The following is a 14947-nucleotide window of genomic DNA, read 5'->3' as shown; positions in this document are numbered from 1 at the left end:
TCCATTACCATTAACTCTCACCTTTTTTGCAGTCTTTATGTATTGCACAGACTTTATTGTAACAGTCTCTTAACTGGTTTTCCTGCTTTCACCCTTTCTCTTTTTTCAGTCATTCACCAAACAGAAGCCAGGATGATCCCATTAAAGAATAAGTCACAAAAACCTCCAAAGACTTCACAATTTATCCTGAGTAAAATCTAAAGTTCTTACAGCAGTATATATGAGACTCTGATCTAGCCAGTGTTTCCTCTCTGACCCCATCTACTACTGTTCTCTTCATGCTCTCCACTGCAGTCACATCACCCACCTTGGAGTTATTCAACCAGACCAGGCACACTTCTGCCTCCACGCCTTTGCACATACTATTCCAACTACCTAGAACACTTTGATATCCACACAGCTAGTTCCTTCACCTTTTTTTTTTTTTTTTTTTTTGTGAGCCACTACACCCAGCCCACCTTCTTAAATTTTAGCCTCTTTTATGAGGCCTTCCCTGTCTACATGTTGAAAATTGTAAACCACCTAGCACTTAACATCACATATATTACAATCTGTTCCCTTGTTTAGTTTAACTCCTCTGCCCGCCTCCTGCTGATTAAAATATAAATTCCAGCTGGGTACAGTGGTCATGCCTGTAGTCCCAGTGCTTTGAGAGGCCAAGGTGGGAGGATCACTTGAGCCCAGGACCAGCCTGGGCAACACAGCAAGACCCATGTCACTACCAAAAATAAAAAATATAAAATAAAGTTAAACTTAAAAAAAATTAAAACGTGGGACAGGGATTTTTATTTGTTCATTATTGTATTCCCAGTACCTGGAATAGTGCCAGACATGGTAGGAGCCAAATAAATATCTTTTGGATGAATAAATGAGCCAAAAGCAAGCAAGCAAGTCAGAGAAAAACTGTTTTAAGGATAAAGTAAACTAAATAAACTCTTCTATTATTTGTGGGCTAGCTTGCCAACCTCAAATTCTTGTTTCTCAAATGTCACAGGGAGTTACTAAAAATAAGAACAGAAATGTACCACAGTTTGAGAGTTTTTTATTACTAAATGAGCAAAGCAAAAAAATTAAATAAAAATGACTTTTTCCAAAAGCAAAGTACATGTCAAACTGTATTTGTAGAAATATTTTTTGCACATAGAAGTTTAAGTGAAATAAACTTCTAATTATGAAAGGATTTGAGATGTGACATTTCTTTCTCTCTCTCTTTTTTTTTTTTTTTGAGACAGAGTCTCACTCTGTCACCCAGGATAGAGCATAGCGGTGTGATTTCGGCTTTGTAGCCTCTGCCTCCAGGGATGAAGCAATTCTCCTGCCTCAGCCTCTCAAGTAGCTGGGATTACAGGCCCCCGCCACCACGTCTGGCTAATTTTTTTTTTTTTTTTTAGTAGAGACAGGGTTTCACCATGTTGGCCAGGCTGGTCTTGTACTCCTGACCTCAAGTTATCCATCTGCCTTGGCCTCCCAAAGTGCTAGGATTACAGGCGTGAGCCACTGTGCCTGGCCTTCACACTATTTTTGATTTCTGGCTCTTTCCACTAGGGCTAATTCAGCTTTCTTAGAGTTGGGTCTACACTAGACCATCAACTACAAACACACACTAAGCATATACTATGGGCCCAGCCACACAGAGTATTATTATAAGCTCTATCTAGGAGACTTAGTTCCATTAGAGAACCTGGGATTTGACACAGCTTGGAGAGAAGAGAGATAAGGACATTCCTAGTACTGGAAGGGACACCTAAAGCAAGAATGTATAGAAGAGAGCAAAAAGACCCATGTAACTAAAGGAGGGATTCGTATTATCAAACGAGATTAGAGAGAATTTAGAATAGGAAACATAATTTTTTAGACAGAAGCATCATATTATCAGGTGTGCTTGATGATGATTATTCAGATAGTAGTATGTCAAAATGAAGAAAACAGGTCAGGTGTGATAGCTCACACCTGTAATCCCAGCACTCTGGGAGGCCCAGGTGGGAGGATCCCTTAAGGTCAGGAGTTCGAGACCAGCCTGGGTGATATAGTGAGACTCCATCTCTACAAAAAATGTAAAAATTAGCTGGGTGTGGTGGCATGCACCTGTAGTTCCAGCTAATGGGGAGGCTGAGACAGGAGGATCATTTGAGCCCAAGGGTTTGAGGCTGCAGTGAGCTACAATGGTGCCACTGTATTCCATCTTAGGTGACAGAGCAGCAAGACCTTGTCTCTTAAGAAAAAAAAAAAGTATTTGTAGGAATTGAGGCATGAAATAATATTATGGCTTTGGAATGAAGAGAAAGAAAAATAATCAGAAAGATATCACAAAGAAGAAAATAGGAAAAGACTGCGGACCGATTAAATTCAAGTGATGAGAAAAAATCAAAACTAACCCCAAAGAACAAAGGATTCTAATAAGAGAAAAAGGATTTTTTTTTTTTTTTTTGAGACAGTCTCGCTCTGTTCGCCAGGCTGGAGTGCAGCGGCGCGATCTCGGCTCACTGCCACCTCTGCCTCCCAGGCTCAAGTGATTCTCCTGCCTTAGCCTCCCGAGTAGCTGGGATTACAAGCATGTGCCACCATGCCCAGCTAATTTTTGTATTTTTAGTAGAGATGGGGTTTCACCATGTTGGCCAGGCTGGTCTCGAACTCCTGACCTCAGGTAATCCGCCCACCTTGGCCTCCCAAAGTGCTGGGATTACAGGTGTGAGCCACTGTGCCTGGCCAAGAACAAGGATTCTAATAATGATAAGGGCCAGGCACAGTGGCTCACACCTGTAATTCCAACACTTTGGGAGGCCGAGGTGGGCGGATCACGAGGTCAGGAGTTTGAGACCAGCATGGCCAACATGGTGAAAACATGTCTCTATTAAAAATACAAAAATTAGCTGGGTGTGGTGGTGTGCGCCTGTAGTCCCAGCCACTTGGGAGGCTAAAGCAGGAGAATCGCTTGAACCTGGGAGGTGGAGGTTGCAGTGAGCTGAGATGGTGCCACTGCACTCCAGCCTGGGTGACAGAGCAAGACTCCGTCTCAAAAAATAAAGAAATGAAATGATAAGGTTGGAATGGATGGCCAGTTTGGGGAAGGTAACCAAGCTAAGCTGTACTGCAAACACTAGCAAAATAACTGAGTGGAAAAAAAGAATATGAACTATAATGAGTAACAACTATTAATATACAGAGAGATCTGAGAGTTAACAGCATGGGATAACAGATTTTTAAAAAACAGTTTCTAAGGAAGGGCACAGTAAGAATTTTCTCACTATCCCAGCCATTAACCATTGAGTTCATGAAAGACACTCCAGTGAACTAAAGATGGTCATTGACAAATGGCCTTAGTGATTTGCTTGACCAATAAAATGCAGCTTAAGGGACATTCTGGAACTTGCAAGGCTAGGTCATAAAAGGCTTGCAGCTTCCACTTGAGTGGTTTGTACCAGTCTAACTATCCTGAGATCACCATGCTGTGGGAAGCCTAAGCCATATGGAGATGATCTAAAGAATGAGACACCATGTGGAAAAAGAGAAGAACCAAGGAGTACCATGGCACCAGATATGCAAATGAAGAAGCCATCTTGGAAATGGATTTGCCAGCTCAGTCACTCCAGCTGACACATATGGATCAAAGATCCAGGAAAGCCCTTCTGCATACCTGACCTACAAAATCACAAGCAAACTAAAATTAGAAAGCCACTAAGTTTTAGGGTAGTTTGTTATGTAACAATAGATCATGGGAGCAGATGTCTTTTTATCCTAAACCTAGAGCCTAGCAAAGTACCTAGCCCATAGTAGATTCACTCAAAATGGTGTGTATCAAGTGAATCTCTACCTTCCCGTGTATTTTCTAATTTACATCTTTGTCATTTCCCCCTCACTTGTCCTTTTAGGAAAACCTGAATCACAGATGCAATCACTGTTAGTACCTCTGGTGTGTCTCTAAACTACCATGTGGTGGTTAACAGCTGCCAGTCCCAAACTTGAAAGATAGGTATGCCTTTGCTGCCAAAGTTAACCCAAAGCAGGGCACCAAGCAACTTCACATCTTTATCATGGTAAATAAGGATAGGAAAATATTCTGTACTGAAACACACAAAAAAATAAGAAGCAGGCACAACTAATAACAATATCACATATCACAGCACACCAAAAAAACTGGAATCAGGGTCTGCCTTGCTCATTTTTCCTTTCTTTGAGATGGGGTCTCACTTTGTTGTGCAGGATGGGGTCCAGTGGCAGAATCCTAGCTCATTGAAGCCTTGCCCTCCTGGGCTCAAGTAATCCTTCTGCCTCAGCAGGAGTAGCTGGGACCACAGGCACAAACTATCATGCCTGGCTAATTTTAAAATTTTTTTGTAGAGATAAGGTCTCACTATGCTGCCTAGGCTGGTCTTGAACTCCTGGCCTCATATAATCCTCCTGCCTCAACCTCCCAAAGTGCTGGGGTCACAGGTGTGAGCCACTGGACATGGCCTTGGCTTGCTCATTTTTATAAATAACGCATGAGTTTGGTCACTGAACCCATGGAGTTTCATTGTAAGCTGTCTGATTATATAAGGCTTCTTATAAGTCTGACAAAACCAACTCAGAAGCAATACATATCAACCCACATAAACAAGAAATTTCCAAAGTCACTAATACTCTTTAATAAAGAAAGAAGATGTATGGTTGGGTGGGAATAGGGAGTGACAGGAGGATCAGAGCTATGTGAATAACAAACTCTCTGCAATAGCCTTTAGCTAAAAGCATTTCTTTCAGTACCAAACATCTGCTCGACTGAGATGGCTCTGTTGTAAAAAGACCGAATCACCTCGACTAGGCCAAGGAATATTCTGCAACTGCAGAATTGGCTGAGTGGTTCTCATCGCCACAGAAGAAAATAAGAATAGTTTATTTAAAAAAAAATTTTTTTTTTAGACAGAGTCTCGCTCTGTTGCCTAGAGCTCTGTTGGCTAGAGTGTAGTGGCATGATCTCGGCTCACTGCAACCTCCACCTCCCAGGTTCAAGTGATTCTCCTGCCTCAGCCTCCGGAGTAACTGGGACCATGGGCTTGTGCCACCCATGCCTGGCTAATTTTTGTATTTTTTATAGAGACGGAGTTTCACCATGTTGGCCAGGCTGGTCTCAAACTCCTGGCCTCAGGTGATCCACCCGCCTCGGCCACCCAAAGTGCTGGGATTACAGGCATGAGCCACTGCACCTGGCTGGATAGTTTTCTTCATGGCAGAAAAGGCAAGAGAGACCCCCAAAACATCCTGCTCACCAAGCAATTCAATTGCTGACTCCCCTGATCAGAGAGTACTGCCATTTGTGATCCCTCTCCACAACCATATACCTTACCCAGTTCCCCAGTCTTCTAGCCACTGAGAGGTTCTGCACTAACAGGTTCCCAAACTGCTTGATTTTGACGGTATTTCCTTCTCTGTGCCTTTCTTAACAATATTAAAAGGAAAAAGCGCTTTGAGATGACATACAATCTATCCAGAGGCATCTCTTTCTCTTCTCTCTTTCTTCCTCTCCTCTCCATCCCAACCTCCCACTCATCTTGGCTATAGAAGAGAAAACATATACCATGTAAGTTTTTGGCAGCTACTTTTCGATTATGAGTGATAGACATCTTTATTCTAGGATGAAACTGACAACATAAAGACAGAGCAAAGAGAAAGAATAAGGTCTCTGGACAGCGTCAATTTAACCATTGAATTATATCAATACTTAATCTAATAAACTGCTAAAATTCCAGTTATATGAGTCATTTTGTTGTTTAAAGCCCATTTAACTATTTTCTGTTATTTGCTCCGAAACACATTCTAATACACCCAATGACCAGGAAGAAAGTATCTTTTCCAAATAACCCAGAATACATAAAAAGTGAGTCAGAATTGAATTCTACAAATACTATGCATGCTACACACATAAGATCTTGTGCTTAGCACTGTGGGGAATATAAAAATTAATTAAGCACAGCATGTCGTAATAGAAATAGACTTTGAAGTCAGATGAACCTGGATGCAATCCTACTTTGGGGAAGTAACTTAATTTCTCTAAGCTTTAGTTTTCTCATCTACAAAATGGAAGAAATAAGATTATAGCATTGTGAGAATTATAGTTAACATAAAGTATCAACCATAGCATTCTGCCCATAGTGGGAGTTTAAAAAACTAATAGTTGTTATGGTTTAAGAAATGGGAGAAATTCTTTACTCTCCAATGGGGCAGAAAACACAAATACTTATGATCTGCTGACTGGGATATTTACAGGGCATGGTTGATTGTCAAGGGTTCCAATTCTTCGCCTTCTACTGAATCTGTGCCTTTTGACACATAACTTTGCGGCATATTCCTGATAAGGGCAGAGCATATTTCCTACCCCTGGACTCAAGCATGTGACTTGCTTTGTCCAATGGGATGTTGGCCAAGCAAATCTGAACATAAGGAGAGTCATGAAAATCAGTTGTGCAAATGGACTGTCATATTCTTGCTATTCTGGTATCATCTTAAAAAGGACAAGTCCAGTCTAGCCCACTGGCCCCAGAAGGAGGATGAGCCAGAGCAAAGTTCTCCCAGCAAATCTCAGCCTAGAGCAGACCACCAGCTGACCTGCAGATGCATGAGTGAGCCTGAGATCAGCACAACTGCCAAATCTAGCCCCACTCAGTTCAGCTAACCCTGGAAATGTATGAGAAATAAACGTTCATTGTATGCTTTTGAGGTTTTGTGGCTGGAGGGCAACAGCTAACCAATACACAGAATTATATTTTCTGTTAAAAAAAAAACAAAGATTTACACTTCCCTGATACTTGTGACTAAGTGAAAGACAAGGTTAGGTCTTGTGAATGAAAGACATACTTATGGTACATTCCTATTCTTTTTTTTTTTTTTTTTTTTTTAAGAGGTCTCTCTCTGTTGCTCAGGCTGAAGTGCAGTGGTACAATCATGACTCATTGCATTCTCAACCTTCAACCTCCTGGGCTCAAGCAATCATCCTGTCTCAGCCTCCCAAGTAGCTGAGACTGTAGGTGTGTATCACCACATCTGGCTGATTTTTTTAATTTTTTGTAGAGTCTGGGTCTCACTATGTTGCCAAGGCTGGTTTCAAAATCATGGCCTCAGGCAATCCTTCTGCCTCTACCTCCTAAGTGTTGGGATTATAGGCATGAACCACTGCACCCAGCCTCAATACAGATTCTTATTTCAACTCATTAAATTTAAAAGGTTTCATGTGACTTTTCACCAAACCGTTTTCACTATATATTTTTTGAAACAGGGTCTTGCTCTGTCACCAAGGCTGGAATACAGTAGTGCAAGTATGGCTCACTGCAGCCTCAACCTCCTGGGCTCAGGTGATCCTCCTACCTCAGCCTCTCCAATAGCTGGGACTACAGGTGCACGCTACCACACCTGACTAATTTTTGTATTTTTTGTAGAGACAGGCTTTTGCCATGTTGCCCAGGCTGGTCTCAAATTTCTGAGCTCAAGCAATCTGCCCACCTTGGCCTCTGGAAGTGTTGGGATTACAGGCATAACTACCATGCCCAGACTATGCTTTCACTTTAACAAATACTAGTTTGCTTAAAAACTTGAGTCGGCTGGCCGGGCGCGGTGGCTAACACCTGTAATCCCAGGACTTTGGGAGGCCAAGGCAGGCGGATCACCTGAGGTCAGGAGTTCAAGACCAGCCTGACCAACATGGAGAAACCCCGTCTCTACTAAAAATACAAAATTAGCCGGTCATGGTGGCGCATGCCTGTAATCCCAGCTACTCAGGAGGCTGAGGCAGGAGAATTGCTTGAACCCGGGAGGTGGATTGCAGTGAGCTGAGATCGGGCCATTGCACTCCAGCCTGGGCAACAAGAGTGAAACTCCGTCCCAAAAAAAAAAAAAAATCTTTAGTCTATCATTACTACAGGTAGTTTAAAAACAAAAACAAAATAAAAAGTAAGTGTCTGACTGTTCCAAGTTCAATTAATGTCTACAATTACAAAGAAGACTCATGGAAATGGTTCAAGCCCAGGAAAGTCCAGATCACTAATGTATATGAGAAATATTCTTCCTAATAATGTCAATGTTTTATAGGTATTAATGAGTGCCATGCTTGTCTACTGTAATTATTGACAAATAAATGTGAAGAGAAATGAAGAATGGTACTCACATTACTTTGGAGGACAAGCATTCCACCAACTGAAAAGTATTTGGTGAATGTCATCTAAGTTTCAAGGACTGTGCTAGATATTTTTAATAATTTATTTTTTATTATCGTTACCATATAGTTGTGCTGCCAAGTCAAATTATAAGGCAATTAAACCTAGAAGTCTCCAAAGACCTATGCCATCAAGGTCTTTGCTGATCCCTTCTAAAAATAACCAAGAGCATTTGGCTATTTGGGCTTCATCATTACCAGTCTATTAACATCATATTAAAAATTACTAATATCATAAGCTATGTCAAAATCTCATTAATGCTGCTGGAAAGACTGGCAATAAATACTCTTCCATAAAGTACACATTGTATGTTTTATATGGCTATAAAGAAGCTAACAAGCAGCAGATTAAGTACAACATGGCCAAGAGAATATTGCATTATGATCACTCATTACTGTCATTTCCACCACAACCTGCTTTAAAATATGCAACTTAACACAGATTTTAAAGGATGTTCTTCTCTGTCAGCAAAACTAACACACCAGCCCTTCCAATGAATTCACATTTCAGAGAACAATCACACATGCAGGGAATGCATCAAATACTTTTATGCTTATTAGCGTCAGAACTCTGGTAGACAGAAGGAAGGGGAGAATTTTATCTCTGAAGAATTTATAGACTCACTTCCAAGAAAAGAAATACGTGGCAAATGTTTCTTGATCTGGGGTGCTGGTTATGGGTGTGTTCATTTGTAAAAATTTTGTGAGTGGTACTTTTCATATGTATACTTTTTCTGATATGTTATACTTCAGTAAAAAGTCTAATTTAATGACACTAACAGTGGTATAGGACTAAGTACAAAATGAAAAATATTAACAATTCAGAGTTCAGAAGAGGGACTAGTCACTGTTATTTTGTTCAAAGAGTTAACATGTATTAAATAATTTATACATGCCAGGCACTGTACTAAATAAGTATTTTATATTTCATCCTCACAACATCCTTGTGAGGTCAACATTATATCAACAGCATTTGCCACAATTAATACTCCTTCCTTGAAACTCTTTCCTTTTCATTCCAGGCCAGCATGTTCTTCTGGTTTTCTACCTACCTCACTAACTGCTCCTTCTCAGTCTGTCCTTCTCCCCAGACTTTCATTCATTCATTCATCTATCTATCTATCGACAGGGTCTCACTCTATGTATGTATGTATGTATGTATGTATGTATGTATGTATGTACGTACGTACGTACGTACATACGTATCTATCTATCTATCTATCTAATCTATCTATCTATCTATCTATCTATCTATCTATCTAGAGACAGGGTCTCACTCTGTTGCCCAGGCTGGAGTGCAGTGGCACAATCATGGCTCACTATAGCCTCAAACTCCTGGGCTCAAGCAATCTTGCTGCCCCAGGCTCCTGAGTAACTAGGACTACAGGTACATCCCATCACATCCAGCCAATTATTAATTTTTTTTTTTTTTTTTTTTTTTTTTTTTGTAGAGACAGAGCCTTGCTATGTTGCCCAGGCTGGTCTCGAAATCCTGGTCTTAGGTAATCCTCTCACCTCAGACTCCCAAAACAATGGAATTACAGGTGTGAGCTATAGCACCTGGCCTTCTCTAGACATTTAAAATTTAAATATTCTAGGGCTCAGCTCTTGGTCATCTTCTCTATCTAAACTCCCTGGGGCAGGTATTATTAATTATTATTATCCCCATTATACAGATGGAAACTTTGAGATACAGACAGATTCAAACCTATGTAATCAAGACTTCAGAGGCCATGCTCTTAACCTCTTCACCATTCTGTCTTCTTTGGCTTTCCATTTAAGAGGCAGGGCATAGCTGTGCACATTCCACATTCTAGTGCCTTCAGTAACTGAGAAAAGAGAGAGACTGAGGCACATGGGACCCTCTTTCATAAGCTATTAAGGACTAATACCAGTTACCAAGCCAGCATAGCTGCGCACATTCCACATTCTAGTGCCTTCAGTAACTGAGAAAAGAGAGAGACTGAGGCACATGGGACCCTCTTTCATAAGCTATTAAGGACTAATACCAGTTACCAAGCCAGTAAAAAACCAACACTCTTGCAAATTCTGTTAAACAACTTTCCTTCCTAAGTTTCTTCACTTTGTACTTTGGTAATTGCTTCTCAAGGAGGAATGTGAAAAGAATCTAGAACATAGATTCTCAAATCTAGATGCTCATGAAATAATCTGAGGAGCTTTTAAAAATATAGATGTAATAGGCCCTATACAAACCTATTAAACCTAGAAGATTCCAGGAATCTGTGTTTCCAAGGAGCACCCAAGCAAGGTCTGAAGTTGATAACTTGGTACCTGAATTGGCTCTAAAGAGAGTTCTCTGATCCTCGGAGGATGAATAATGACTATCACATATTCCGCCTAGCAGAGGCTGGAAATGAAACGAGAATGAAGATGTAAACTGATTCCAACAAGTAATAAGACCAATCAGGAAACCACATCAGGGACTGTGGAATTCTAGATCAGGACAGCAAACATTACCAGGTGGTCTGGTAATTTGTTGCCATAGAGAGTTTGCAGTCAAGTGCTGTCATCCCTTGGCTTAGGATGGAGTCATATCTAGGCAGCAAGAGCTAACTTAATACTTTAATACTTGAGCACTCATATTGTCAGAGTATTCACCAAGTATTATGAGGGAATACAAGGACATTAAGAAATACTGCCCATTCTGCACATGTACCCCAGAACTTAAAGTGTGTGTGTGTGTGTGTGTGTGTGTGTGTGTGTGTGTGTATATATATAAAGAAATACTGCCATTGTTCCCAGGCAACAGAATAAAACATTATTAACACTGCCATTTTTGCATAAACATAAATGCACATACATTTTGTTTACATATGCAAGCAACACTTACTATGGAACTATAAATGCTGAAACTAAGGCAAATACGTTACTTCAACACTTACTGATGTCTTACCTCTGTAAGTGCATGCAATTGTCCTTGATGAACACATACACCCATGAACCTAAAGAACAAAACAGAATTATTTAACAAGTGAAAAGGACACAAATATAAATTCATATAGAGAAATCAGGTTAGTTATCCATGCATTAGAAACAACCTGTGGGGTGCGGCATGATGGCTTACATCTGTAATCCCAGCACTTTAGGAGGCAGAGGTGTGCAGATCACCTGAGGTCAGGAGTTCAAGACCATCCTGGCCAACATGGTGAAACCACATCTCTATGAAAAATACAAAAATTAGGCAGGTGTGGTGGCATGCGCCTGTAGTCCGAGCTGCTCAGGAGACTGAGGCAGGAGAATCCCTTGAACCTGGAAGGCAGAGGTTGCAGTGAGCTGAGATCGCACCATTGCACTCCAGCCTAGGGGACAAGAGCGAGACTTCGACTCAAAAAAAAAAAAAAAAAAAAAAAAAAAAGAGACTGCATCTAAAAAAAAAAAAGGAAAGATAGATAGAAAAGAAAGGAAGGGAAGGGAAAGGGAAAGGGAAAGAGAAAGGGAAAGTGAGAGGAAAGGAAGAAAGAACCTGTGAAGCCCCCTGCTATCTTGTACAGCCCTGTAGACTCTTAATCTTTTTGTTGTTTTTAATTATTTCAAGAGTTTTAGGGGTATAGGTGGTTTTTGGTTATATGGATAAGTTTTTTTACTGGTGATTTCTGGGATTTTGGAACACCTGTCACCTGAGCATTGTACACTGTACCCCATATGTGGTTTTGCTGCTTTTTTTTGAGACAGAGTCTCGCCCTGTTGCCAAGCTGGAGTACAGTGGCATGATCTTGGCTCACTGCAACCTCCGCCTCCCAGGTTCAAGCAATTCTCCTGCCTCAGCCTCCAGAGTAACTGGGACTACAGGCATGCCCCACCACGCCCAGCTAATTTTTGTATTTTTAGTAGAGACGGGGTTTCATCATGTTGGCCAGGATGGTCTCAATCTCTTGACCTTGTGATCCACCTGCCTCAGCCTCCCAAAGTGATGGGATTACAGGCGTGAGCCACCACACCCAGCCCCATATGTAGTTTTTTATCCTTCATCCCCCTCCCAACCTTTCCCCCCAGGTCCTCAGGGTTCATTATATCATTCTTACGCCTTTGCATAAGATTTGGCATAAGACTCTTAATCTTGATTAAGATGCCAGGCTGATAAATTTCTAAATTTACCATGAAGTATCTGGTTGTAGCAAGACCTGGTGGTAAAAAGCAATGGTGGAAGAAGGAGAGTAGTCTTGAAAACAGCATGGTATAATGGAAAAAGCCCCAACTGGAAGTAAGTAAACTTGATGCTGGTTTCAGCTCTGCCATTACCTAACTAAATGCTTACACACAGACACAAAGTCACTATTTCTTTTTAGTTTACACATTTAAGTGATATTTGAAGTTTTTCTCAACCAACAGGTTATATTTATATATATGAATGATTTTTAAATAAAAACCATAAATCAATGAGTATGACTGATGATGATCATAAAGTAGGAGAAGATAAATGTCTTAAAGCCATTAACAATACCCAAGTCCCAAGTAAGTTCTAGTTTAGAAGAGCAAAGGAATGGGAAGAGACTGACTACAAGCAGAGTGTAAGGCACAGCAGTGACTGTGTTAGAAAGGATCATAAAATTTCCAGGAAGACAGGGTCCATGTCATATTCTTCCCTGTGTTCACAGAACCTAACACTACCTAGTAAACAAAGAGTAAGCAAATTCAGTAAATGATTGCTGAGTGAGAAGAAACAAAGGAGAATGCCTGGTTGGCTATAATATCACAGCAGAGTTTTTAAAACATGCTGCTTCCACATTTCAACTAATGTGGAAATATCCCAGCATTTTGGGAGGCCGAGGCGGGTGGATCACCTGAGGTCAGGAGTTCAAGACCACCCTGGCCAACATGGTGAAACCCTGTCTCTACTAAAAATACAAAAGTTAGCTGGGCATGGTAGCAGGCGCCTGTAGTCCCAGCTACTCGGAAGGCTGAGGCAGGAAAATCACTTGAACCCAGGAGGCGGAGGCTGCAGTGAGCCGAGATCGTGCCATTGCACTCCAGCCTGGGCAACAAGAGCAAAACTCTGCCTCAAAAATAAATAAATAAATAAATTAATTAATAATAAAAATAAAATAAGATGGGTCATTTTTCTCTAAATGTTCATACAACTCCCCAATCACTAGAATTTTGAGGGTATGCCATTAATTTATTAAACAATTATTTATTGAATGGCTGCTATGTTGAAAGTATTAAGGACAGAGAGTAAATAAAAACTTTCATTCTAGGGTCATTCTGTTGGAGGGCAATTATAATAAAAAGATAAATTATGCAGAATGTGGTTAAATTGTATACATGAACTGCTGTTTCTAGTCACCCTCTTTTAGAAAGACTGCTTCTCTGAGATTAAATTATATCCCTGCCTAGGAATAATTCTATTCCCATTATCCCACTATAACAAAAACAGTTAAAGTAAAATATGATAAGCTACATTTCCTGCTTGATTAAGGCTTTCCAAACTATGATGGGTACTAGCAGGAGTTGGCTAACTATGGCCAACTACCTGTTTTTATAAATTAAGTTTTACTAGAACATAGATATGGTATTATCTATGGCTTCTTTGATGTTACAATGGCAGAGTTGAATAGTTGTGACAGAGACTGTGTGACTTGTAAAGACTAAAATATTTACTATCTAGCCCTTTATAGAAAAAGCCTGCTGACTACAATGGTTTGAATGTTTGCTCCCTCCAAAACTCATAGTGAAACTTAATTCCCAATGTGGCAGTATTGAGAGGTACGACTTTTTTTTTTTTTTTTTTTTTTTTTGAGACGGAGTCTCATTCTGTCGCCCAGGCTGGAGTGCAGTGGCGCAATCTCGGCTCACTGCAAGCTCCGCCTCCCTGGTTCACGCCATTCTCCTACCTCAGCCTCCCAAGTAGCTGGGACTACAGGCGCCCGCCACCACGCCTAGCTAATTTTTTGTATGTTTAGTAGGGACGGGGTTTCACTGTGTTAGCTGAGATGGTCTCGATCTCCTGACCCTGTGATCTGCCCGTCTTGGCCTCCCAAAGTGCTGGGATTACAGGCGTGAGCCACCGCGCCCGGCCGAGAGGTACGGCTTTTAAGAGGTGATTGGGTCATGAGGGCTCTGCCTAATCCATTCATGGATTAATGGATTATTGCAGGAATGAGTCTGGTAGCTTTCTAAGAGGAGGAAGAGACTGGGCACAGTGGTTCATGCATATAATCCCAACAGTTTGAGTGGTCAAGGCAGAAGGATCGCTTGAATCCAGGAGTTCAAGACTAGCCTGGGCAATATAGGGAGACCTGAGACCTCGTCATATACATATGTTAGCTGGGTGTGGTCGCACACTTTTGTGGTCTCAGTTACTCAGGAGGCTGAGGTGGGAGGACCACTTGAGCCCAGGAAGTTGAGGCTGCAGTGAGCTGAGATCATGCCACTGTACTCAAGCCTGGGTGACAGTGTGAGACCCTGTCTCCAACAAAAAAAAAAACAGGAAGAGAGACCTGATCTGGCATACTCAGCCCCTTTGCCATGTGATGCCCTGAGCCACTTCGGGACTCTGCAGAGAGTCCCCACCAGCAAGAAGATTCTCACTAGATGTGGCCTCTCAACCCTGGACTTCTCAGCCTCCATAACTGTAAGAAATAGTTTCCTTTTCTTTATAAATTGCCCAGTTTCTGGTATTCTAAGCAATAGAAAACACTAAGGCATTGACCCTTCCTCTAGAGCACAGGGATATCTCTCCATTTCCGCCTGGGAGACATTAAGAAAGTTACCTAATCTTTATAAATCGCAATTTCCTCATCTATAAAA

At 41.1% G+C, this 14947-nt stretch overlaps 1 protein-coding gene across 1 annotated transcript in view; it reads right to left on the bottom strand.

Annotated features, from left to right (window-relative positions):
- Positions 1–14947, bottom strand: part of TESK2 (testis associated actin remodelling kinase 2) — a 150321-nt gene that overhangs the window by 31147 nt on the left and 104227 nt on the right. The window contains exon 4 of the mRNA XM_019017570.3: positions 11094–11142. Within this exon, the coding sequence (XP_018873115.1) occupies positions 11094–11142 (49 nt within the window). The remainder of the gene's footprint in view (positions 1–11093; positions 11143–14947) is intronic.

This window comes from Gorilla gorilla, chromosome 1, assembly GCF_029281585.2.
Source record: "Gorilla gorilla gorilla isolate KB3781 chromosome 1, NHGRI_mGorGor1-v2.1_pri, whole genome shotgun sequence".
NCBI lineage: Eukaryota > Metazoa > Chordata > Mammalia > Primates > Hominidae > Gorilla > Gorilla gorilla.
The sequence above is the reverse complement of the archived record's forward strand: the minus strand, read 5'-3'. Positions and strand labels throughout refer to the sequence as shown.